Source organism: Sminthopsis crassicaudata, chromosome 3, assembly GCF_048593235.1.
Source record: "Sminthopsis crassicaudata isolate SCR6 chromosome 3, ASM4859323v1, whole genome shotgun sequence".
Taxonomy (NCBI): Eukaryota; Metazoa; Chordata; class Mammalia; order Dasyuromorphia; family Dasyuridae; genus Sminthopsis; species Sminthopsis crassicaudata.
The window spans coordinates 121,890,640-121,913,449 of NC_133619.1; the positions used below are offsets into that span (position 1 = coordinate 121,890,640).

At 34.5% G+C, this 22,810-nt stretch overlaps 1 protein-coding gene across 8 annotated transcripts in view; it reads left to right on the top strand.

Annotated features, from left to right (window-relative positions):
- The window catches only part of SCEL (sciellin), a 154,806-nt gene that overhangs the window by 72,948 nt on the left and 59,048 nt on the right, over nt 1–22,810 (top strand). For all 8 annotated transcript variants that reach the window (XM_074299306.1, XM_074299305.1, XM_074299304.1 and 5 more), the window contains 2 exons: nt 18,890–18,970; nt 20,519–20,572. In XM_074299306.1, the coding sequence (XP_074155407.1) occupies nt 18,890–18,970; nt 20,519–20,572 (135 nt within the window). The remainder of the gene's footprint in view (nt 1–18,889; nt 18,971–20,518; nt 20,573–22,810) is intronic.

Sequence of the window (22,810 nt, forward strand, 5' to 3'; positions counted from 1 at the left end):
AATCTTCCAAATTTCCAGGAATATTTAGTGCAGTACTTTAACAATTTCATCTTTTTGGATTTTAAAAAGCTCAACAGGAATTCTGTCATTTTCATTAGTCTCATTGTTAGCAATGTTAACTAAAGGCCACTTGACTTCATTCTCCAGGGTGTCTGGCTCTAGATAAGTAATCAAACCATCATCATTTTAAGTGATGTTAAGATATTTCTGGTATGGTCCTTCTGATATTCTTGCCACTTCTTAATTTCTTCTACTTCTGTGAAGTCTCTACCATTTTAAAATTTTTTGTCAAGCCCATTTTTTCATAAAACATAATTTGACATCTCTAATATTCTTTTTTCCTTTATTTTTCCAATTACATAAAAAAAACACATTTTCCATTCATTTTTGAAAATTTTGAATTTCAAATTCTTTTCTTCCCTTTCTTCAAACCTCAATAAGTCACACAATTTAACATAGGTTATACATGTGCAATCATGTAAAACATATTTCCATATTATTTGTGTTGTGAAAGAAAACAAAAATAAAAACAATGAAATCAAAGAAAGTTTTTTAAAAGTATGAAAGAAAACAAAAATAAAAACAATGAAATCAAAGAAAGTTTGAAAAAAGTTTTAAAAGTATGCTTTTATCTGTTCTTTTCTTTGAAGTGGATAGCACTTTTCTTCGTAAGTCCTTCAGGATTATCTTAAATCATTGTATTACTGAGAATAGATAAATCATTTACTATTGATCATTGTCCAAAAGTATTGTTACAGTATACAATGTTCTCATGGTTTTGCTCACTTCATTTACTGCATCAATTACTGTAAGTCTTCCCAGGGTTTTCTGAAAGCATCTTGTTTATCTTCTCTTTTTCCTATAGCACTATACTATCACATACCATTGTATTTGATCATTATCATGTACCACAACTTGTAGTTATTCACCAAATAATGAGTATGCCCTCAATTTCCAATTTTTTGCCCTCAAAAAGAGTTGCTAGGAATATTTTGGACACATAGATAATTTTCATTAAATTTTTTTTTTCTTTGCAATATACACTTAGTGATGGTATTTCTGGGTCAAAGGATATCCACAGTTTTCTAGATCTTTAGGCATAGTTCCAAATTTCTCTCTAGAATGGTTGGATCAGTCCATAACTTCACCACTAGAACATTAATGTCCCAATTTTCCCACTTATCCTAAAAAATAAATGGATAAATATCCATTTATCATTTTCATTTTATATCATATTAACCAATCTAATGGTATGAGATAATCCTCACAGTTGTTTTAATTCACATTTCTCTAATTAATAGTGATTCACAGCATTTATTCCAATGTTTTATAGTTTTAGTTTATTCACCTAAAAACTGTTTATTCATATCATATGCCCTTTTATCAACTGGCCAATGACTCATCTTCTCATAAAATTTGAGAAATGAGACCTTTAACAGAGAAACTTGCTAGAAATGCCCTCTCCCTCCAATTTTCTGCTTTCTTCTAATTCTGTTATATTGGATTTGTTTGTACAAAAACTTTTAAAATTTGATATAATCAAAATTACCCATTTTACATCCCATAATGTACAGTAGTCATAACAACTCATAGTAGCTGACTGCCTTCTTTCTATATATACTCCTTCTAACTGACCTAATAATGATAGAGTTCTTAGGAGTTACAAGTATCATTTCCCCATGAAGGAACGTAAATAGTTTGACTTAATTGAATCCCTTATGATTCAAGGGATTCAAAGGGAGATCCCTTTCCTCTTTACTTCCTTATGCCTCTCTTGATTGTTGTATTTGAAAGTCAGATTATCTATTTAGCTCTGGTCTTTTCATCAGGAATGTTTGAAAAGTTTTCTATTTAACTGAATATCCATTTTTTTTCTCCTGAAGTTTTTCAGAGTAGGTGATTCTTGTAATCCTAGCTTCATAAAGGATGTTATGTAGATCATACCTATATGGTCAGATGGTTTCCCCTGCTTTCTTCAACTTAAACCTGAATATTATAATAAGAAACTCATGATCTTAGTCAGAGTCAGATCCAGGTTTTATTTTAACTGGCTATGTAAAGTTTCTTCACCTTTGACTATAAAGCATACAATCAATTTGATTTTGTTATTAATAGTATTTACTATGTGAAAAGATAGTTTCAACATTCACCTTTGCAAAACCTTGTGTTCTGAATTTTTTTTCTCTCTCTCCCTCCTGCCCCTTCTCTAGACAGCAGACAATCTGATATAGATTAAATATGTGCAATTCTTCTAAAGATATTTCCATGTCATCTGATTTTGATATTGATTATCTGGTGGTATCCATATGTAGAGTTGCCTTTTATGTTGTTGAAAGTGATTGCTATGACCAGTGTGTCATCTTAACAAAATTCTTTTAGTTTCTGCACTGCTCCATTTTGTATTCTAAAGTCAAACTTGCCTGTTATTTTTTCCAATTATCTTTTGATTTCCAAGTTCAGTGTTCCTATTCCCTATGATGACATCTTTTTGGGGGGAATGTTATTTCTAAAAGATGTAGGTCTTCAAAGAACTGATTTTAGACTCTTTAGCATCAGTAGTTGGATCATAGACTTGTATTATTGTGATGTTGAACAGTTTGCCTTGGATTCAAACATATCAATCTGTTATTTTTGAGATTCTATCCTAGTACTGCTTGTCTTACCCTTTTACTGGCCATGAAGGTTAGTTAGTTTATTTCTTCTAAGGCATTCTTGCCTAGAGTAATTTATATAAAATGTAACCTGAATTATATTCATTCATTCCCATCTATTCAAGTTTATTGACACTAAGATGTTGATGTTTAATCTTTCCATCTTTTATTTGACCACATTCAGTTTAGCATTCCTATGCAATCCTACAGCATTCAACTTTCCTTCTTTCATTAGACTTATGTACAGCTGAGCTTCTTTTTATCTTTGGCCCAGCTGTTTCATTTTTTCTGAAGCTACTTGTAATTGTCTTTCACTCTTCCCCAATAGTTTGTTGGATACCTTCTAAACTGAAGGGCTCATCTTCTGATATCATCTCTTTTATAATTTTAATACTTCCCTGGGAGTTTTCTTGCAAAGATGCTAGCATAGTTTGCCATTTCCTTCTCCAGTGTATCATTTTTTCGTCTCCACTAAGACCTGTCTATATTGGGTAACTACGTAGTATAGCTCATAGTTTCATTGAGCTATGAAAGCCCACTATAAGGCAATGATCTAGGAAGGGAGTGTGTAATATATTGAAATTAAATACAAAGCCCTGGCTTGTCCTTCCCAGTCATCCCAGTCAACCACTGACCTGGAAAAACACTGAAAAACAGATGATAAAGGCAGAAAGTGAACATCAGGAAGTGATTAGATTCATCAAAAGTTTCTGGTAATCAATTGCTTCTGGTCTACAATGGGTAAAATAGCATGAACTATATTATATAACAATTTAAAACATAGGCCATATAGAGGGCACCTTATTATGCATTTTCCCTGACAATCACTTCAACACTTGTTAAATGCTGTCCTCAAGACTATAAATTACTATCATCAAAACACTGTGCTGGACAATGGGGTGATACAAATATAAAGAAGTCCCTGCCTTCAAGGAATTTACAACCTGACTGGAAAAAATAGTTATTTAATTAGAGAACTTATATGCAATGAAATAGCAAAAAGGCAGTTCTGATCAATTAGCAGATGCTATGAAAGTTTTTAGAGAGATAAGTCTACTTTTGGTTAGAGGAAATCAAGTAAGGCTATAACTAAGCTAAGCCTTCTTGAAGGATGGGTCAAAATATCAATATTAGAGATGTAGATATCAATGCTAGAGATGTAGATAGGAGAGTATTTTAGATGTGAGCAAGCAAAATGGCAAGAGATCAGATGAAAAATTTAATTGACAGAGTTTAAATAAATATAAAATACATCAAGAGAAATACTATGACATAAGCTTCAAAAAGATGGTTTGAAGACAGACTATGGAGAGCCTTGAATGCCATTGGGGAGACACTGGAAAGTTTTGAAAAGTGGAGCCATTACTTCCTAAAAAACAAGTGAATTTATGATATTGAGTTAATGTGCTAATTAGGAATAAATAACTGATTTGATCCCATTAATAAAATAGGTACTTAACATCAATTGATGTGCTTTTGGATAATCTGCCTATAAGTGTTTTCATGACACCAGTTCCCAGTATTCCTATTTTCAGATTACAGTCATTATTCTGTATGATACTTTGGGGGCATTATTTAATTTTAAATTCATTAATTAATCCTCTCATTGCCCCAAATGTTCAATCAAGTTAGCTTCCCTTTTGAAGTATTTATCAACTAGGACCTGAGATGGGACTGGAGAGTTTGGTAAGTTTCCTACAAAGATGTTCCAATGTTCACAAGACCTGGGTTCAAACATAGAGGATTCAGCTCTAGAAAGGACAAAGCTTTATCTATCTCTGGCTTGTTAGGTCTCCACTCCAAAGATAAAAGGAAAATCTTTACAACAAAACTTAAATATGACTCACATCTAAGGTTTCCTCAATAGATATTAACATATTGTACAAAGTATTTATAGGAAAGCCATACATTTCACCTGCCATAAAAATGCTTAAAACCCAGAAGACTAAAAATTATACATTAACAACAATTGAAACATTAAAATAATCCACCATACCATTATATCTATTGAAAGATGAATATGATTTTGTGTTATTGCTGAAAAGTTATTGTACATTCCCATTGAGTTTGGAATGTCTACATAACTCACACAGTTCAGAGATAGTTGAACAGACAGGACAGGTTTTCAGAATCTTTAACTGCAGCACCATCTTAGCAGTGATCCACTTCTCGTGAAAAATAATAGAACTTCTCAGTGAGTCAACAACAAGCTGGTGAGCTCATGTTATTAGCAGATAGCTGCCAAGACCGAAAAGATCATTCTTTCAGGTTCACTGTTTCTTGACCTGGGACAGTGAAAACAAGATTGAAAAAGCAAAATAAAACAAAGCATGAAATTAATGAAATAACCAGGCTCTTGAGGGCCAGATTCAGGCTCATTTAGATAAACATATGTTTTTACATCCATGTCTGGATCCACCCTTTCTTGAGCATACAGCCATCATTGGCCTTGGGGAAATGAAAGAAGAGATTGCTAGAAATCCAAGAGGGAGCAGTCAGATACCCAGTGTAATAGGATGAAAAAATTAGGGTAGTAGGAAATGGTGTATCCTAATTCTGAATCACTGATATCAAATAGGTACTCTTGTGGCCACATATTGATTTAGAAAATTATAAATTAAAATTATCTGTCCTATTATATTTTTATTTTATTTAATATTTCCTAATCAAATCGCACACATTTAACCTATATTAGATTGCTTGTTGTCTTGGAAAGGGGAGAGTTAAAGGAGGAAGGGAAAAAATTAAAACACAGTTTTATGAAAATGCTGAAAACTTAGACCTTACAAATGTTATTTCATTTGATTTTCATAATAACCTGGGAAGTAGGCATTGTTATTATCCATCTTACAACTGAGAAAGCTTAAGTTAAATGATTTGCCCAGAATCACACAGCTAATAAGAGACTGAATGTACATCTTCCAGACCCAGTGCTCCATATATTGTGCCATTTAGCTATCTCTATGTTGAGTATAGAAGTTTTATCTCTTCTTTAAATGGTACCACTGTTCTCCTGAACTTGTAAATTCCATGTTATCTTTAACTGTTTCACCACCCTAGATACCCCTAGATACCCTAGATACCTAGATTTTTTTGATCAGTTTTATTTTCCTCTTTTCTCTTCTTATTACCACCATTCTAATTTAGACTTTAAGCTAGTGAGGGAGTGAAACAGTTTTCTATTATATCTCTATTCCCCACTTTGAATGTTCAAAAACTAGTACTATCTTCTTAGCCTGCCTTTCAAGAGCCTTCAGAACCTGGTCCTACCCTTCCTTCCTGGATTTCTGTCTTCCCTTAGTCATTGAATACACCTTGTTGTCTTGCCAAATTGGATCATATTTTGTTGTCTAAATACACTTTATATTGTTTTGTCTCCTTTCTTCTGCTCATGCGCTTCCATTCCTTTTTCTCTAACTTCATGTATTAAAAAACTATTTGTTCTTCAAGATATCACTTGAACAATTAAAGTAATTCTTCTCTGAACCATATCTCTCCCTCCAGCCCCCACCACTACCACCTGATGAGATTCCTCACCAATCTCTTACAGTACATTGTTCATTTGTCTTTTATGCTATGCATTACATTTTATGTTATGTTTTGATGTGTAGGATTGTTTTCTTTTAACACAATAGGGACTGTGATCTGGTCATCTTTATCTTTCACAATGACTAGCATAGTACCTTGAAAACAGTAGATATTCAGTATTTGCTGAATGGGTGAATGAATGACTTCATTTGAGAGAAAAGAGAGAATTGAAAGAGCAGTTTCTGAGCTGAAGGTGTAATGGTTTAATATTACCTTAGGAAATGTCAATCTAATTTTTAAAAAATAGTGTTTTGTTGTTATAATTTAAGATTTCCTAGATTTTCTCTCTATAGCTTTCTCAGTGGCCATCACTTGTAACAAAGAATTGTTTTTTAAAGATAGAAGAATAGAAAAAAAAAATAGGAACATCACTCCTTTTTTCTCCCTACAAAGGAGTTGGGAGATACCTTTTCATATATCTTCTTCAAAGCCCAGCTTGTTCTTTTCAATATTTCAAAATTGCTTTTGGTCTTTTCCATTTATATCATTGTATTTATCATATAGAATGTATTCCTAGCTCTGTTAATTTATTTTGGGTCAGTAAATGTAAATCTTTCCATGAGTTTCTATTTTATTTGTTCTTTTATGTGTAGTCAAATTTACTTGGCATCAATCACTGTTGTCCTTGACAACACAGATACCATTTCCCCCCCTCATCTTATCTATCCTTCCCTATTGAAATGTTCTTCAAGTCAGTAGCAGCAGGTATCTGGGATGTTCAATGTCCACAATGAGAATTCCCATATTAATTATTCAACTATACAAGGCTTTAGTGAAAGAGATGAGATAAATCCTCCCCCTTCTCCAAATTGCTTGCCCTGGTTTATTAGTTCTATCCTTTTGGAGATAGTGGGAGTGGTAATGAGTACAAAATAAACAATATTCTGGTTTGAACATCTGATTGTTTGTTAGGTTCATAATTCCCAGCTTGATCTAACTGAATAATTCCTAAATAAGTTAATATCTGCTATTATAATTTTATTTGTTTGCATCAGGGTATAAATAAATAATAGTTTATAAATGGAAAGAACAACTACACACCAATTTTTTAAAAAGTTACAAAATAATAAAAATCAAACAAAACTCAAATGAAACGATATGGAAGAACAACTCATTCCCTTCCTCTTCCAACTCACCCTTCTATGATGGCTATGCAATTATAGAAAAATACATTAATGATATGTGTTGTAAAATTGGAATCAACAAGATGTGGTAAGTGATTGGATGTGGGGAGAACCTAGGAAGGAATAGTCATGGATGATACTGAGGTTGCAAATTAGATGACTGGAAAAATGATGGTATCCTCAAGAGAAATGAAGTTGGGAGGAGGAGCAGGTTGAATTTGGGGAGGGAAAAATGATTTCTGTTTTGTCTGTGGATTTGATGGGATCTTTCTTAAGTGGAAAAAAAATAAGAGAAGACAACTTAGGAATTCTGAGATTCAATTTTTTTCCTTAGTATTTCTTTATGCACCAAGTCTTAACCTAATAGAAATAGCTAACAATTACCCTTCATAGTGACCATTTGCTTCCAAAATCACTTCTTATTTTATTTGTCTATTCATTTTTAAGTTCCCAGTTCAGTTGAGCTAGTTGAGATATGCCTGAAGAAAACAGACTTCATTTGGCTGTTTGCCCTGAAAATTTATGGCTTATTAGTGTGATTCAACTGGAGGAAGGAGATGAATTGTAATCCTCCTTCTGCGTACTGGCTCACATCCACAACACTGGAGCTAAAGACAAAAGGTTTCTATCAGAGTGGATCAATCAGTTTAAACATTAATTCCTTTTTTAGAGACATGGATGCTTCATTTAGTAGGTTCTATAAAACATTTCTTTGTCAGGAGAACAATACTAATATAAATTTACCTGCTGAAAATGAGAGAATTGTACTAATACAAGAATATTATATTTGGTTTTAAAAGTGTTTTTCCTTGGAGAATCTTGAAACTATAACTTATCTTTCTTACTTTTTAATGCTTTTTGTTATGCTGATGGTTTAATAAAAGATTTTTCAAAAAATGATGAAAATTTGAAATATTTTGTGAATGGTAGGAAAATACTAAAGAAAACCTTTTCCTTCAAAAGTAAAAGCTATTAGTAGTAATTTGTTTTTAAGAAGCCAGATTTTAAAAATTAGCTTTCTGGTCAACTTAAATTTTTTATCTTTTGGACTTCATACAAATGCAGGTCTCCAGTCTCTTAAAAAAAAAAAAAAAAACAACTCTCAAATTTAGTATTTTCACTAAGGGGCCCCCTGTCCCTTCTCACCATTTACTTTACAACCCTCAAATTTAGTATTTTCACTAAGGGGCCCCCTGTCCCTTCTCACCATTTACTTTCTTCCTTGCACATTAATCATTTAATATGCAGAATATACCCGCTTTCCTTATTTCTTCTTTATCCATTTGTCCCTTCCTTTACATTTCTGTCAGTCACTTAAATTAAGACTTCTATCATTTTATACACTAAATTACTACAATGACCTATTTATTGATATTCATAGTCACCCCAATCAAATCCATTTTATAAAGTGTTGCCAAATTAATCTTCCTAAAATTATATCATTCATTTTGTTGCTCTATTTTTCAACAATTTCAACAATCAACTCTGTATCTTGGCATATGAGGTCTCAAATGACCATCCTAGCTTGACATGCTATACATAAGTTTTCTAACTGGTGATGTGCTAGTAAATGTTTAATAAGTGGCTCTCAGGACAGGGGGAAGAGAGAAATTGCATGACATATTTTTAAGTTTAACTTGTATTATTAGTATTTTCTCTATTGCTTTCATAAGTATAGAAATCAACAAAATGATAAATCAAATCCTGATTTTTAGTGTTTATTATTAATTTTTTGAGGTATGCTCATACTGAAGATTTAACATACTGAAGAATTAACTAGTTTTCTCAGCAAATTATAATCTCTTCCTCTCCTGAATTTACAATTATTAGTATTAGTATTTAATTATTTGACAATTAATTTTCCTGAGGATACTATATATCGTGTTTTCAGTCTTTCTATTTGATAATTATTCTTTGGGTTGTGTGTTTAAATTATCACCCATGACTGTTAATACAGCACTTATAAAATGCCAATTTCATCTGCCTTTCTCTGCTGAAATTTGCTGAAGTTCATCTAAATTATTGTCAATGAAACCTTGGAGCTATTTCAAGATTAATGCTATGAATGCTAAAACTCTTTACTGCAATGCATTTTCTAGGTAAGTAATCATCCAAGAAGATAAGATAGGTTTAGAAATTCTTTCAGAAAAATTTGCATTCTTATTTAAACAGTAGATAAGATTGCTAGTGCTAGAGTTGGGAAGATTTGGATTTCATTTCCAGCTTCAGACCAACTTCAATGCGAATCTATTCTAGTCACTCACTTTTTAGAGCCTCAGTCAATTCTCTAAGTCTTATCTACTAAGTTATAGGCACATTTCAGTCTACCATTGATATTTAGTTATTAACATGTAGAACTATAAAAAAATTAAGGAATTGAATCACCTAGTATAATACATGAATTAGTTCTTGAAAACGGCAATTTTAAATTATTGTCTCCTGAACTTCCTATGTGCAAGGGACTATAATTAAGTGCAAGGAATAAAAATACAAAAACGAGCCTGTCCATGCTCTCATTTTAATAGAGGGAGATGAAATAGAATGAAAGCCAGAGAGGGGCGTCTTCAAGATGTTCCTCTTAGAAAAGGAGATCCACTTTCTGAGAAAGTTCAGAAGAACCAGTAAAACATAGTTATTTTCCTTAAGGCAAGCTAATAATATAGTCATTGTTTATATCAAAACATAGCATAAAGAAGATCAGTAAGACAAAATGGATAAGGAGCTGAGCTTGGAGATAAGAAAACCTGGATTGGAGTCCTTCCTCTGATTTGTAGGAATTGTACAGCTGTGGGTAAATGTTCTAATCTTTGAATGTTCCCCCACACCGAAAAATCTCTTAGATTAAGATTTTAGTGGTCCCAAATCAAATCAACAAGCTTTTTATCAAGTAAGTGGTAAGTGCCAAAAATCTGAGTATAAGAAAAAAGAAAGACAGTCCTTGTCCTCAAGGAGCTTACATTCTAGACAATATATAAAAGAGGGGAATGAAGATGGTTGGCATGGGGACTGTTTTAGAGAATGTCCAGAAGATGAGTCAGGATTTTATCCTGGAGAAGAATGAAAACAGATGTTTTCCTTAGAGGTTCTGGGAGGGACCAGAGAGTGAGAAGAGAGAGAGAAATAATTCCAATGTATGAAATGTAGAGATGTAGTGAGCTTTCAAGTGGAGAGGCTTTTGAAGCATCCTAATGAAAATCTGAAGGGAAAATCGGGGTGCAACTTGGAGAGGTTCCTTGACGGAATTCTCCAAAACTATAATCACCAATTTTCATTCAAATTGACCTTTCACTCTCCCATTCCTGTTCTCAGAAGTCCTTAGCATAAAAAAATGTTTTGTACCTTTTCTCTCTTCCCTCTATCCTATTAAGTCGAAATAAACATACTACTCAAGCTTCTGAAGGTGGGTAGATGACTGGTAATCAAAACTCCTTTTAGACATTTACTGAGAAATAATTTTTTATACCCATCTTAATTCCTTTTTCCTTATTTATTTCACATGTTCTCCTCCTCCTCTTCCTTTCCTTTCCAGTTAGCTGATTGGTGGATAATTAAAAGAAAAATGCTTGATGGATTTGTGAGTTGCCATGACAACCTTGCTCTGCAGCTATTTTTTGACTGTAAACCATAAATGATGCTTTAAAAAGCCCCACCACAAAACCAACTAACCATTTCCATATTACTTTAACACTGTTAACCCTTTGACTACCAGTTTATTTATAAATTTAATAATATAATGAATAAAAATATTTATATTTCATTTGTTCAACTGAAATCTATTTTGCATTAACTTATAATGATTAATAGATTCTAAGATAAAATGTGTAAGTAAAATTGGAGACTGTAATGGTGTGTTTTGTATTCATGTTTTACTATATTCATAAATTATTAATTAATTTTTGAAATAATTATTTCAGTGTTTACAAAAATGTGCATTTTGGTTTTACATCTTAAAATAATTTTGTGCATGGAAGATGACCCAGAATCATCAGATTAATATCTAACACATGTTGCTATTGAGAACATTTCTCTTTAGTTCTGTAGGCATAATAAATACAGTTCCCAGCTTAGAAACAGAATCATTAAATTTAAGAATTGAAAAGTAACTAGAGAACTTCATTTTTAGATGAGGAAACTGAGGAGAAAAATGACAGCAAATCTGTCGAATAACTATGTCTGAAACACGGTCTATTAACTATTAACTATCAGCACTGTTTTTATTCAATTGTAACATGTTTTTAAAAAAATCTGGTGTTTTTTTATTTTCCTTCCTTTCATGTAATATCTCAACAACTCCTCCCTTCACTTTTGTAAACAAAAGCTGTTTTCTGCATAGAGATATATAGAACTTTGGTGTTCAGCTGACAACACAGGCTTTTGTCCTCACTATTTAATAATAAGGATCAATGTCTCTTCTGATATTTTGAACTTTAGTTTATTGGCCTTTCTGAGAAGAACTCAACAGATGGAGGAACTGAATTTCTCTGATTTCTGCTTGAACAAGGCAAAATAACAGTTGATCTGCAGATTGGGAAAATTCTTAATATAGTTTGATTATAAAAAAAGAAGCTGCCTCTGATGACAAGTGATCCTGCCTGCCTGCTAAGTTTCCAAAAGGACTTATAATTATGAGATTGTTGAATAACAGATGACTTTTTGTGCCAACTTGTCAAAAATTCTTAAAATAATTTAGCAGCCAGTGACTATTTTTTCAATCTGAAAACCTCTAAGTAATCCAACATGGAGACTAGAAATTCTTGATATTTGCTATAAAAGCATTTTCTATTTAATGTCATTAGCTAGTTCTGAAAAATCATGATGCTAGGTGAAACATTACTACAGGTAACACTATTTCCATGAGAATTAAATCATTATTATGAGATAACATTGTTGGTTGGCCAAAAATCTTACTATAAAAACTTACATTAATTCTTTATAGAAAACGGAAAAAGGATAGTCTTTATATCTTTCTTTAAGAACAATTTCTTCTTTCCCTATTTCAGGGACAGAGGTTTTTTCATCTAGCCGATGAGGGCATTGGAGATCTCCTCTATACCTTCTTCTTCTCATCTGAAGTTGAGCTGTGTGTGTGTGTGTGTGTGTGTGTGTGTGTGTGTGTACGTGCATGTGATACATACAATCCCTTTCTACTACGCTGATTTCCTTCCCCTCAGTTGAGATCTAGGCATGTCTGTTTTAATCCAATTCTCTGATGTGGTAAATAACAAAAGAATTTCCAGTAATCAAATTAGCTATTTTATATACTCAAGCATCTTTTAACATCATGGTCACAGATGTCACCAAGGCAAGATCTTTCAACAGCTTAAGATAAATGATTATGAAGCATTTTCATCAAAATAGTCATCTCTCTAGGCATAATTTTTGAGTTTATTTTCTGTCTTATTTGAAAATCAAGCAAGCCTTTTGTTTCTAAACATTGTTAAAAAAACAAAAACAAAAACAAAAACAAACCTCAGTTCTCTTTATTCAGATTTCTGCACAACTCTATCCAAGAAGCTATAATTCTAGAGAGAGCTCCCTGGATCTTTCTTGGTGGGGAAGTTGACGTTCACAAAGGATCCTCAAGGCATTTGTCTGCAAGGAACATTCTACATGAGCACCTCTCTCTTCCTGTCTCTCAAAAACATTCAGAGCTACAGCTTCCTCCTTTGCTTTTGCATTTAAATCACCCATGCTTGGCAGCATGTTGTGCTCTTGGCAGGGCATAAATGAGCCCTCGCAGTTGGCTCTGGACTTCCTCAGTTTTGTCATCTGTGGTTGTCAGCACATAGATGGAAATGAAGGCCCCTTTGAGGTGGGTTGAAATAAACCTGGCATTGACTTGCCTCTGTCCCAGCAGGGGTAAAAATGCATCCTAGTGCTGAATAAAATTTCACTTCTCCATCAACCTTTCTTTCCCGCCCGCCTCAACACTATACATTCTCTATCTTGGGCATTCTTGGACCCATTCCAAGGCCATTTTCCCAAGTCCCTCTCCATATTATCCTTTTCTCTGGGATTTTCCCTCTTCTACACATCAGTGTTTAAGATCATTTTGTGAGAATGCAACCTATTTAAAATAGTAAAGATTTAGCAGATGAAGATTTGGAATAAATCCTTTTATACCCTACACTAAAACTGTAAAGTAGGCAAAGTAGGTCACCACACTGTCTCATCATCCTAATCAGGCTTTTGTTCCTGTTCTCCCCTTAGAATTTCTGGCATTAAAAGATTACCCTTCCCACTATGGTTACCCTCCACATCCCTTATCAGTTTAGCTGATAAACTCTGAAGTTTTATTGATAAACTAATTCCATCAATCAATATGATTTTATTAAGTACCTCCTATATGCAGACACTTGAGGTATTGTTGAATTCACTTTAAAGTGTTAAAGGTTGGGAAATGGCCTTTTAGTAAACACTCCACTCAGAAGCACTTGCTAGTTAAAAAATAAGGTCATGTTCTAACCAAGGACATAAATATTTAATGGTGGTTCAGATACTCTGTAGCGAGCTGTCGTCTCCAGAAGCTGCTGGATCGCTCTCTGGAAGAGATCTGCTGTGTCTTCTACTCAAATCTCTCAGACAGATTCTTCTTCCTGTAACGAACCGTTGTCTCCAGGCAGTTGCTATTAACTCTTGTCCAAAGAAGTGACTTCCCTTCCTGCAGAGAGCCCCGTCAAGCCTGATGCAATTCAGAGTCTCCTTTTATCTCTGAGAGTCCTCTCTTTTATTCTCCCAGAGAATGGGCGTGGGATAATGCAAGGGCTTCTGGGAAGAACCACCCCAGCCAATGAGCTTGCCCCTCTATCAAGTCAACCTGAGTTCTCACCTTGTAATTGTCCAGAAAACCTGAGTTCTCACCTTGTCACTATCCAGACAACCTCAGTTCTCACTTAGTAATCCTAACATCTCCCCCTTTCTTTTGATTTAGAACATAGGACAGTCATGACCTTGAAACATAAATCCATCAATATGGGAAGTATTACAGATAATTACATAAATTACATAAGCACATAGTAACATAGTAACATAACACATGCTAGAAGTATATAACATAATCATAAATTGAAAATTTATAAATGTCCATAAGTCCATTGTCCATTAGTCTCATCTTGTGTGAGGAAGTCCAATGATTCCTGCTGGTTTTAACGTTCTTTAACAGTCTTCTTATTATCCATGCTCTTTCAGTGTCAGATGTTTCTTAGATCTTCTCCTTTATTTTGAGGCCTTTCTCTTTTTCTGTCTCTCTCTGATTGACAAGGCGAATATGACTCGTTGGCACCCATCTGATTCCTTCTCCTGCTGAAGAAATACAAGCAACCCTCTCTCCCAGGCAGTTAACCTATTTAATTACCTTCTATTTACCACTTTCTAAATCTCTTCTCATCATCTGGCAATTACATTGGAATTGTTTGCACTGGACACAGCCCTGTTGGTTTAAAAGGCCTGTATTCTCCCCAAGTGTAATCCATTTTTGCAATCTGATTGCCTTTTGGCTGACTTATCAGGTAATCCCTTTCTGCCATGTGATTGCTTTTCTGCTGGTTGATTAAATCAGAGTCCTGGCCTTCTAAAGGTTCTTTGAATGTAACATCAGCTGCCATCATGCCCCAAGTCTTTTTTGCCTGGGGCCCTGGACCTGGGCTCCTCATCCCATTTCCCTGAATTAGTTTACACTCTGATGCCCAATGGAGTCCTCTGTTGCATTTTGGACATGGGGTTTTAGGTCTTCTCTCACCCTGTCTTCTCACTGTATCTCCATACCTACACTGAGCTCTTAGATGTCCAATTTTTCCACATTGAAAACATCGCCGAGTTTCTCTAGAAGGCCCTTGCCAGGAGGGACCCTGTCTTTCCACATTCATCATTGTCCGGGTGTAAAAAGCATTTGTTCTCACTGTAGCACAGCGTCTTATGATCTCCTCTAAAGGAGCATCTTTGTCTAATCCCCATATAATTCTTTTGCAAATCTCATTGGCATTTTCCTTAGCCAGATGTCTGGTCATTATTTCTGTAGCTGAATTTTCTCCAATAGTTCTTTTGACAGCAGTTTGCAAACGTCCCACAAAATCTGCAAAAGGTTCATTGGGACCTTGCTGTATTTTAGTGAAAGCCTCTCCACGATCTTTCTGTCCAGGAAGGACACCCCAAGCTTTTATTGCAGCCTTAGCAATTTGTTCATATATTGTCATGGTATAATTAATCTGTTCCGAATTCTCTCCATATTGACCTTCACCAGCTAAGTGCTCAAAAGTGAATTGTGTGTTAACTCCTATTTCCAAATTGCATCTGACTTGAATTTTACATAATTCATGAAATTCCGAAAGCCATAATAAATTTTCTCCAGGTTCCAGGCATATCCTTGCTATGGATTTCCAATCATTCGGGGTTAGGACTTCATAAGACAAACCATCTAGTAACATTTTGACATAAGCTGATGTAGCCCCATAAAGGGTACAACCTTTTTTCAAATCCTTAATTTTATTCAAATCTAAAGGTGCATATCTTCTCCTTTTTTTACCTACAGAGTCAGTATTTTCAATCACAGGATATGCATGTATAAAATCACTTATATCCTGTCCTTCTCTCTTAGCTTTAACCAATGCTTTTTCTAATCTTGTCATAGGCTTAGGCTTCTTCACAGGCAATTCTGTTTGTGTTTCTGCCTCTTCCCCTCTTTCTTCCTCCATCTCTGAAGGTGGGGTTGATGTGGGCCTGTCAATAATCTGTTCTCTAGGCAGGGTTGAAGCTTCTTCAAGAGAATCATACCATAATTCCTCATTTAAATCCTCTTGGTCTAGGGAAAGATCTTGATCTTTCCTTTTTTCCTCACACTTCCTCCTCTGTTCATTTTTAGAACTTTTCCTTCTCCTACAACTTGCTTGATAGTTTAAGGCTAATTGAACTATGTTGTAGATATAAAATACTTCTGCAGAAATTGAACGAGGCCCATTTTTTGCTTGAAATTCTTTCATTTCATATCCCACTAGCTTCCATTTATCTACATCTATCTTTTCTTCCTCTAAGAACCAAGGGGATGTGCGTCTTAATGCAGCCAAGAGTTTAGCAATCTGTACCCAGGTTACAAGTAAACTCTGCTCCTCAATTATGTTGATTATACTCTCTATAGTACCACTCCTGAATGGAGGTGAGGTTGCTTCTGGGGCTGGGGTTGAGTCGGCTGAGGTCCAGGGATTGAATATAGCTAACATCTGCCCCATTTCAGCTATAAGAGATTCCTGGTTTAGCCCTTAACAAGTTAAGTTCCTTATTTATCTATTAGCACGCTCACTTAATCTTTAACAAAGTTTCCTCCTTACTCACGGTTCTGGGTCAGAGAGACTGAGATCTAGATCGGAAGCTTTTCCACTGGAATCAGGACTGTGTCTGTCCCTGTTCAGGCGCCAAATTGCAAAGGTCTGGTCTAGCTCCTCTTGTCAGGATAAGCAAAAGTCCTTGCCCCACGTTGGGCGCCAATTTTAACGAGCTGTCGTCTCCAGAAGCTGCTGGATCGCTCTCTGGGAAGAGATCTGCTGTGTCTTCTACTCAAATCTCTCAGACAGATTCTTCTTCCTGTAACGAACCGTTGTCTCCAGGCAGTTGCTATTAACTCTTGTCCAAAGAAGTGACTTCCCTTCCTGCAGAGAGCCCCGTCAAGCCTGATGCAATTCAGAGTCTCCTTTTATCTCTGAGAGTCCTCTCTTTTATTCTCCCAGAGAATGGGCGTGGGATAATGCAAGGGCTTCTGGGAAGAACCACCCCAGCCAATGAGCTTGCCCCCTCTATCAAGTCAACCTGAGTTCTCACCTTGTAATTGTCCAGAAAACCTGAGTTCTCACCTTGTCACTATCCAGACAACCTCAGTTCTCACTTAGTAATCCTAACAATACTCTTCCCATTGCAGCTAGGGATGGTGATATGAAGGGTCCTCAAATTATCACCTGGGTACTTCAATACTCTATAAGTCATCTATAGGTAAAGTCAGCCTTATCTGTAAAATGCAAAAGCTTCTTCTCTATAGATTGTCTCCCTCCATGTCACATATATTTCATATTTCTTAATGATTCTTTTTTCCCATTGAAGATAAAGTATATCCATGACCACCTGTGTAGCTATGTAATTATATACCATGCTGATTCAGATAATAATAAAAATAGCTAATATAGAAAACTTTATGTATATGATCTCTTTTGATACTGTGGGTTAGGAACTATTATTTTATTTATTTTCAATAATATTTTATTTTTCAAAATATATGCAAAGATAATTTTCAACATTTCCCTTCGCAAAATCTTGAATTCCAAATATTTCTGCTTTTTTCCCTCCTCCCCAAGACAAAAATGTGATATAGGTTAAATGTGCAATTCTATTGAACATATTTCCATATATGGCATACTATGCAAGAAAAATCATTTCAAAAGGGTAGAGAACATGAGAAAAAAAATGCAACAACAACAAATTGAAAATACTATGCTTTGATCAACATTCAATGTCATTAGTTCTCTTTCTGGATGGGGAGAGCACTTTCTATGCCAAGTTTATTGGAATTAGCTTGAATCACCTCATTGTTGAAAAGAGCCAAGTCCATCACAGTTGATCACATAATCTTCTTGCCACTATGTACAATGTTCTCTTGGTTCTGCTCAGTTCACTAAGCATCAGTTTATGTAAGTTTTTCCAGGCTTTTCTGAAATCATCCTGCTTATTATTTCTCATAGAACAATATTTCATTGCATTCATATATCATAACTTATCCAGCCATTCCCCAACTGATGGGAATCCACTTAATTTCCAAGAACTATTATTTCCCATGTTTTAGGAGGAAGAAATGGTACACACAGGAAAATCTGCTCATTGACCCAAGGTCACACAATTGATATGTATCCAAGATAGACTTCACACTCAAGTGTTTTTCTGATTCTAAGGCTATCACACTGATCCCTTATGCCAAGCTAGTCTTCATACTATTATAGTATGCTATCCAAAAGTTCCATTTACAATATTTATTTATATCCTCTATTGATAGTTTTTAAGCAGAGATTTTAGGAATGTTAGTTCATCTTTACTTTGAGAGTTAGTGAATTGAAAACTTTTGCTGCTGTTTTCCCAACATCCTGGATGAATTGACAACTACCAAAGAAGCTTATATATTGATACCTGAATGCCACTTATCATGCTCATGGTCTATTAGGCTGGTACACAAAGACATTAGCAAAGAATCCTCATGAAATGTTAAGTTATTTAAAGGATCTGTTATATATCTCATGCTGGTGTTAAAGAGGCTAAGAAAAAGAAAGTCTAATTACATTTTTTTTTTCATTTCCTATAATCTTAATATCTCATCTCTTCCAAGTTTGGTCTATTATGGATTCTAATTTATTTCCTCTTATATGTTGTAATGGAGTGATAATCATATATGCTGGTGAATTTCACTGGATTATGGGTTATATTTCCATTATAGTCCATGGCCTTAGAAAATAATTATTTTTTTTCATAATGAAATGATTGTTTTCATTTGTTTTAAAGGGAACCAAGTGCTCTGCCACCAACACTTCCAAGACCTTATTCTCCAGTTCCATCACCTCCACAGGCACGACAGGATAATAGGTAAGGCAATAGGTATACCATGCTAACTGCTAAATACTACACTGCTTCATTCAAACCAGACTATGTCATCTAGTGAAAGCATCCTCTGATTTCCCATCAGAACATAATCTGTTAACTACTCTGCTGCCCCTAGAAACCCCACTTGGTGGCCTAGCATCCTGGGAATTTGGCCAGTCTATTTTGTAGAGGATAGCCTACCATATCCATAGATCAGTGAATTTGCTTTCATATGGAAGGAATTACATTTCATATGACTTGTTCTAACTTCATTAACTATTTAAGATATCTATTCCTTCACCAATTTATTTAAAATGAAATTATAACAACATGCACATATGAAACCACTTTAATTACAGCAAGATAATTTAAATGAAAACACATGTAAAAGAAATGATGCTTTTGTAATTAAGAAATGGCCTCTGGAGCAAAAATGATTGTTGAATATGTTTTTTTTGAGAATCAGTAAGAAAATATAAGGAGGCCAAATAAACATCTTTTATCATAAGTTGTTAAGAAATCTACATTTTAACTTTACCAATTCCCATTTCATGCTTTAATAGTACTTGAAATATAAACTCATTTTGACTAAAGCAAAACTTTTCTCAATGTTTTTCTGCTAGGGTTTATTGAATTATTGATATAGATTCATCCTTTTCCGTTTGAAGGCACAGACAGGCAAACTGCATTGTTTGCATATTTAATTAAATGTTCTTTAGCTCCAGCATAAAATCTTGTGTCTATAATTCTGTACTTATTTGTACATGTTTAATACCATGTTTTTTAATGTAAGTTTTGATAATAGTGGTATTATTTCAGTGAGCACTAGATGGCAGTTCCAAAACCTAGCTATAACTGCTACTATAGGAGGTCTGGTATAGAATTCATGATTTGATATTTCAAAAGAGCTATGATGTTATCAATGATATTCCTTCAAGTGACACAAATTACAATCCCTTCATGCTTCCATATATACTCAAATGTTCAAATGGGTTTATGATCTCATTGATTTGGGAATTCATTCCTAGGGTGTAGAATTCAAACCTTAAATGTTTTTATGAATTGCTGTGATCAGAAATACCTCAAATGACTTAAAATAAACATATGAGATTAGCAAAATTCAAGTCTGTTGGTGGGAATTTTAAATATGCATTTCAATTAGCTCATGGCTTCTCTCTACTTTGAATGAAGTCATTCCACTTATTAAAATTTATCTTTGTCTCCTGAAGTTTTTAAGAAGCTAGAGGTCACTGCTGGGCCACAGAGAAGCACAAGAGCTGGCCTTCATTGGAAGTATGGAATTGATGATGATGCTATAGGATGTTAGATCTAGAAAGTGCCTTTGAGATTGTCATACAGAAACCCAGATAATTGAAACTAAGATCCAGAAAATTGAAATTATTTGCAATATAAGCTGAATGGTTTGTTCTATTCAGCTAAATCATTCCTGAATAAAACCATTTTAACGTGTTGAAATAAATGGATGATTTTAGTTCAATCATATGGTGACCTAACTATTGCTGATCTATTCTGATTTTATGTTATTTAAAGAAACCAAAGTCTGGATGACATCATCAGAGTGGATACTGGTAAAAATGACAAAGGGTAAGATCCTTGGAACCCATTAGTTTTTTCTTTTTCTTGATGTTTTGTAAAAGCATGTTTAACCTGTTATTTTAAGAGTTTCTATTCTGACCTTAAATAGATGCTAATTATATTTGTGTTACTTTTTCTAAACACTTTCCTCTTGTGATTTCAGACACTATCAAGGGTTCAATAATTTATTTTTAATTTTTTTTGAAAACTAACCCCACAACTTCAAATTCAAGCAGAATCCTTCATCTTTAGACTTAACTTCAGCATGTTGTCTCTGAAACAGATTCCAAAGTATAGACATTATATAGACATCCAAACAAGATTGGCCACTAAAATACAATTAAAATAAAATTAATGAAATGACCAGCTGAGATACACCATATGAACCCCCATTCATGAGACTTAGGTGACACCCTAAACACTCTTTTTGAAGGTAAACTAAATTATAAATAATTTTTAAAAGGTGTGAGCTATTATTCAATTTTATTCAGATAATTTTGTCTTATTAGAAGGAGGATGGATAGTTTACATGGAATTTAGCAAAAAAAAAAAAAAAAGTCAGAGAAAGAATTTTGTTTCAATGTTTACTCCATTTCAGTTCATATCAGCTCACATTGTCTTTTGCCTGGCCTGCTACAAACCACTCTACATACCTACCAGCTTACCCTCCTTGAAGTAAAGCTTTAACCTTTTTAGAATCCTTCTAAGACCTCCATTGCTTATAGAAAAAAATTTATACGTATTAACCAAGTTTTCAAGATCTCCTATGGGGTAGGGTTCTGAATTTGTAATAAGGAAGGTTTGGGTTCAAATCCTGTCTTAGATATTTATTAGGCTGTGTGGCCCTGAGGACAAATCACCTAACTTGTCTGTTTTAGTTTTCTTCTCTGTAAAATAAGGGGACTGACCTTTCTAGTTTCTAATATATGATTCCATGATCTGACCCGCGATTTACCAATTAGTCTGTAGGTCCAGCTATTCTGCTACATACTCTTTATTCTCTTCTATTTCTTTACTCTGAGTACACTTATTATTATGCTTAATTTACCACTGAGTGCTTCATCGTGATCTGTGTTGTTGTTTAGTTTGTTTTAGTCACATCCACTTTTTGGGATTCCCTTTGAGCTTTTTTTTTTTTTTTTTTTTTGTCAAAGGAAAAGGTATTTCCATTTCCCTTCTTCAGATCATTTTTATAGATGATGAAATTGAGACAAATAGGATTAAGTGACTTGCTCAGGGTTCTATAGTTGGTAAGTTTCTGAGACCAGATTTGAACTTAGGAAGATGAATTTTCTTGACTCTAGTCTTGGAACTTACTCCATCATACCCCTAGCTGGCCCAATTTTATTTTGAGACACACACACACACACACAGAGACACACAACACACACAGACAGAGAGAGAGAAACAGACAAGAGAGACAGAGAGAGAGACAGATATATATAGAGAGAGAGAGATATAGAGAGAGAGAGACAGAGAGAGAGACAGAGAGAGAGAGACAGAGACAGAGACAGAGACAGAAACACAGAGACACAGAGAAAGACACACACACACACAGATATCTTGACAATCTTGTCAAAATGTATATCAGCACAATCGTAAAGAACAAGGAATAAGATTTATAGAGCTTCTGTGTTTCATTTTTCCTTAGCTGACACAGAAAGATCCATACAATTTAGAGGTTAGCTAGTAGAATTTAAAGTAAGGAAAAATAACAATGGAGTAGTGTGTCAAGGGAATGGATATCATTTGTCCTGAACAAGCATACAGTGCTAATCAAATTTATGACAGGGACAGCAACTTTGGCTCTTCCTTTGTTTATTCTCAGTCATCAATCCCACCATTGAACAAATAATACACTTTAAAGGATTCAATTCTGTGGCAGTTTCTAAATTATCATATTGTCAAAGGCATGAAAGGATCTTGCTTTGACTGTGAAACTATTGTACCAGGCACCTTTTTAGTGCAAGAACAATTGAGCAAACATAGAGGTGAAGGGGGTTTCAAGGAGCCCCTAAATATCCCCTAGTCAAAGTCGATTCTGGGAAGTGGCTATGATGGAAATCCACTTCCCCATTACTTTGTATGCATCAAAGTGGCAGGCCCTTGGTCTGAAAACAAGACTTATGATAAGTGAATGGTACTCTGGAACAGAAAGTGACATTGGTGACTTTGCACAGCCTTCCCTCATTTGAATCCAATTCTCTTACATGTCATGGTATTACCTCCCTGATGTCTTTTGGGAAG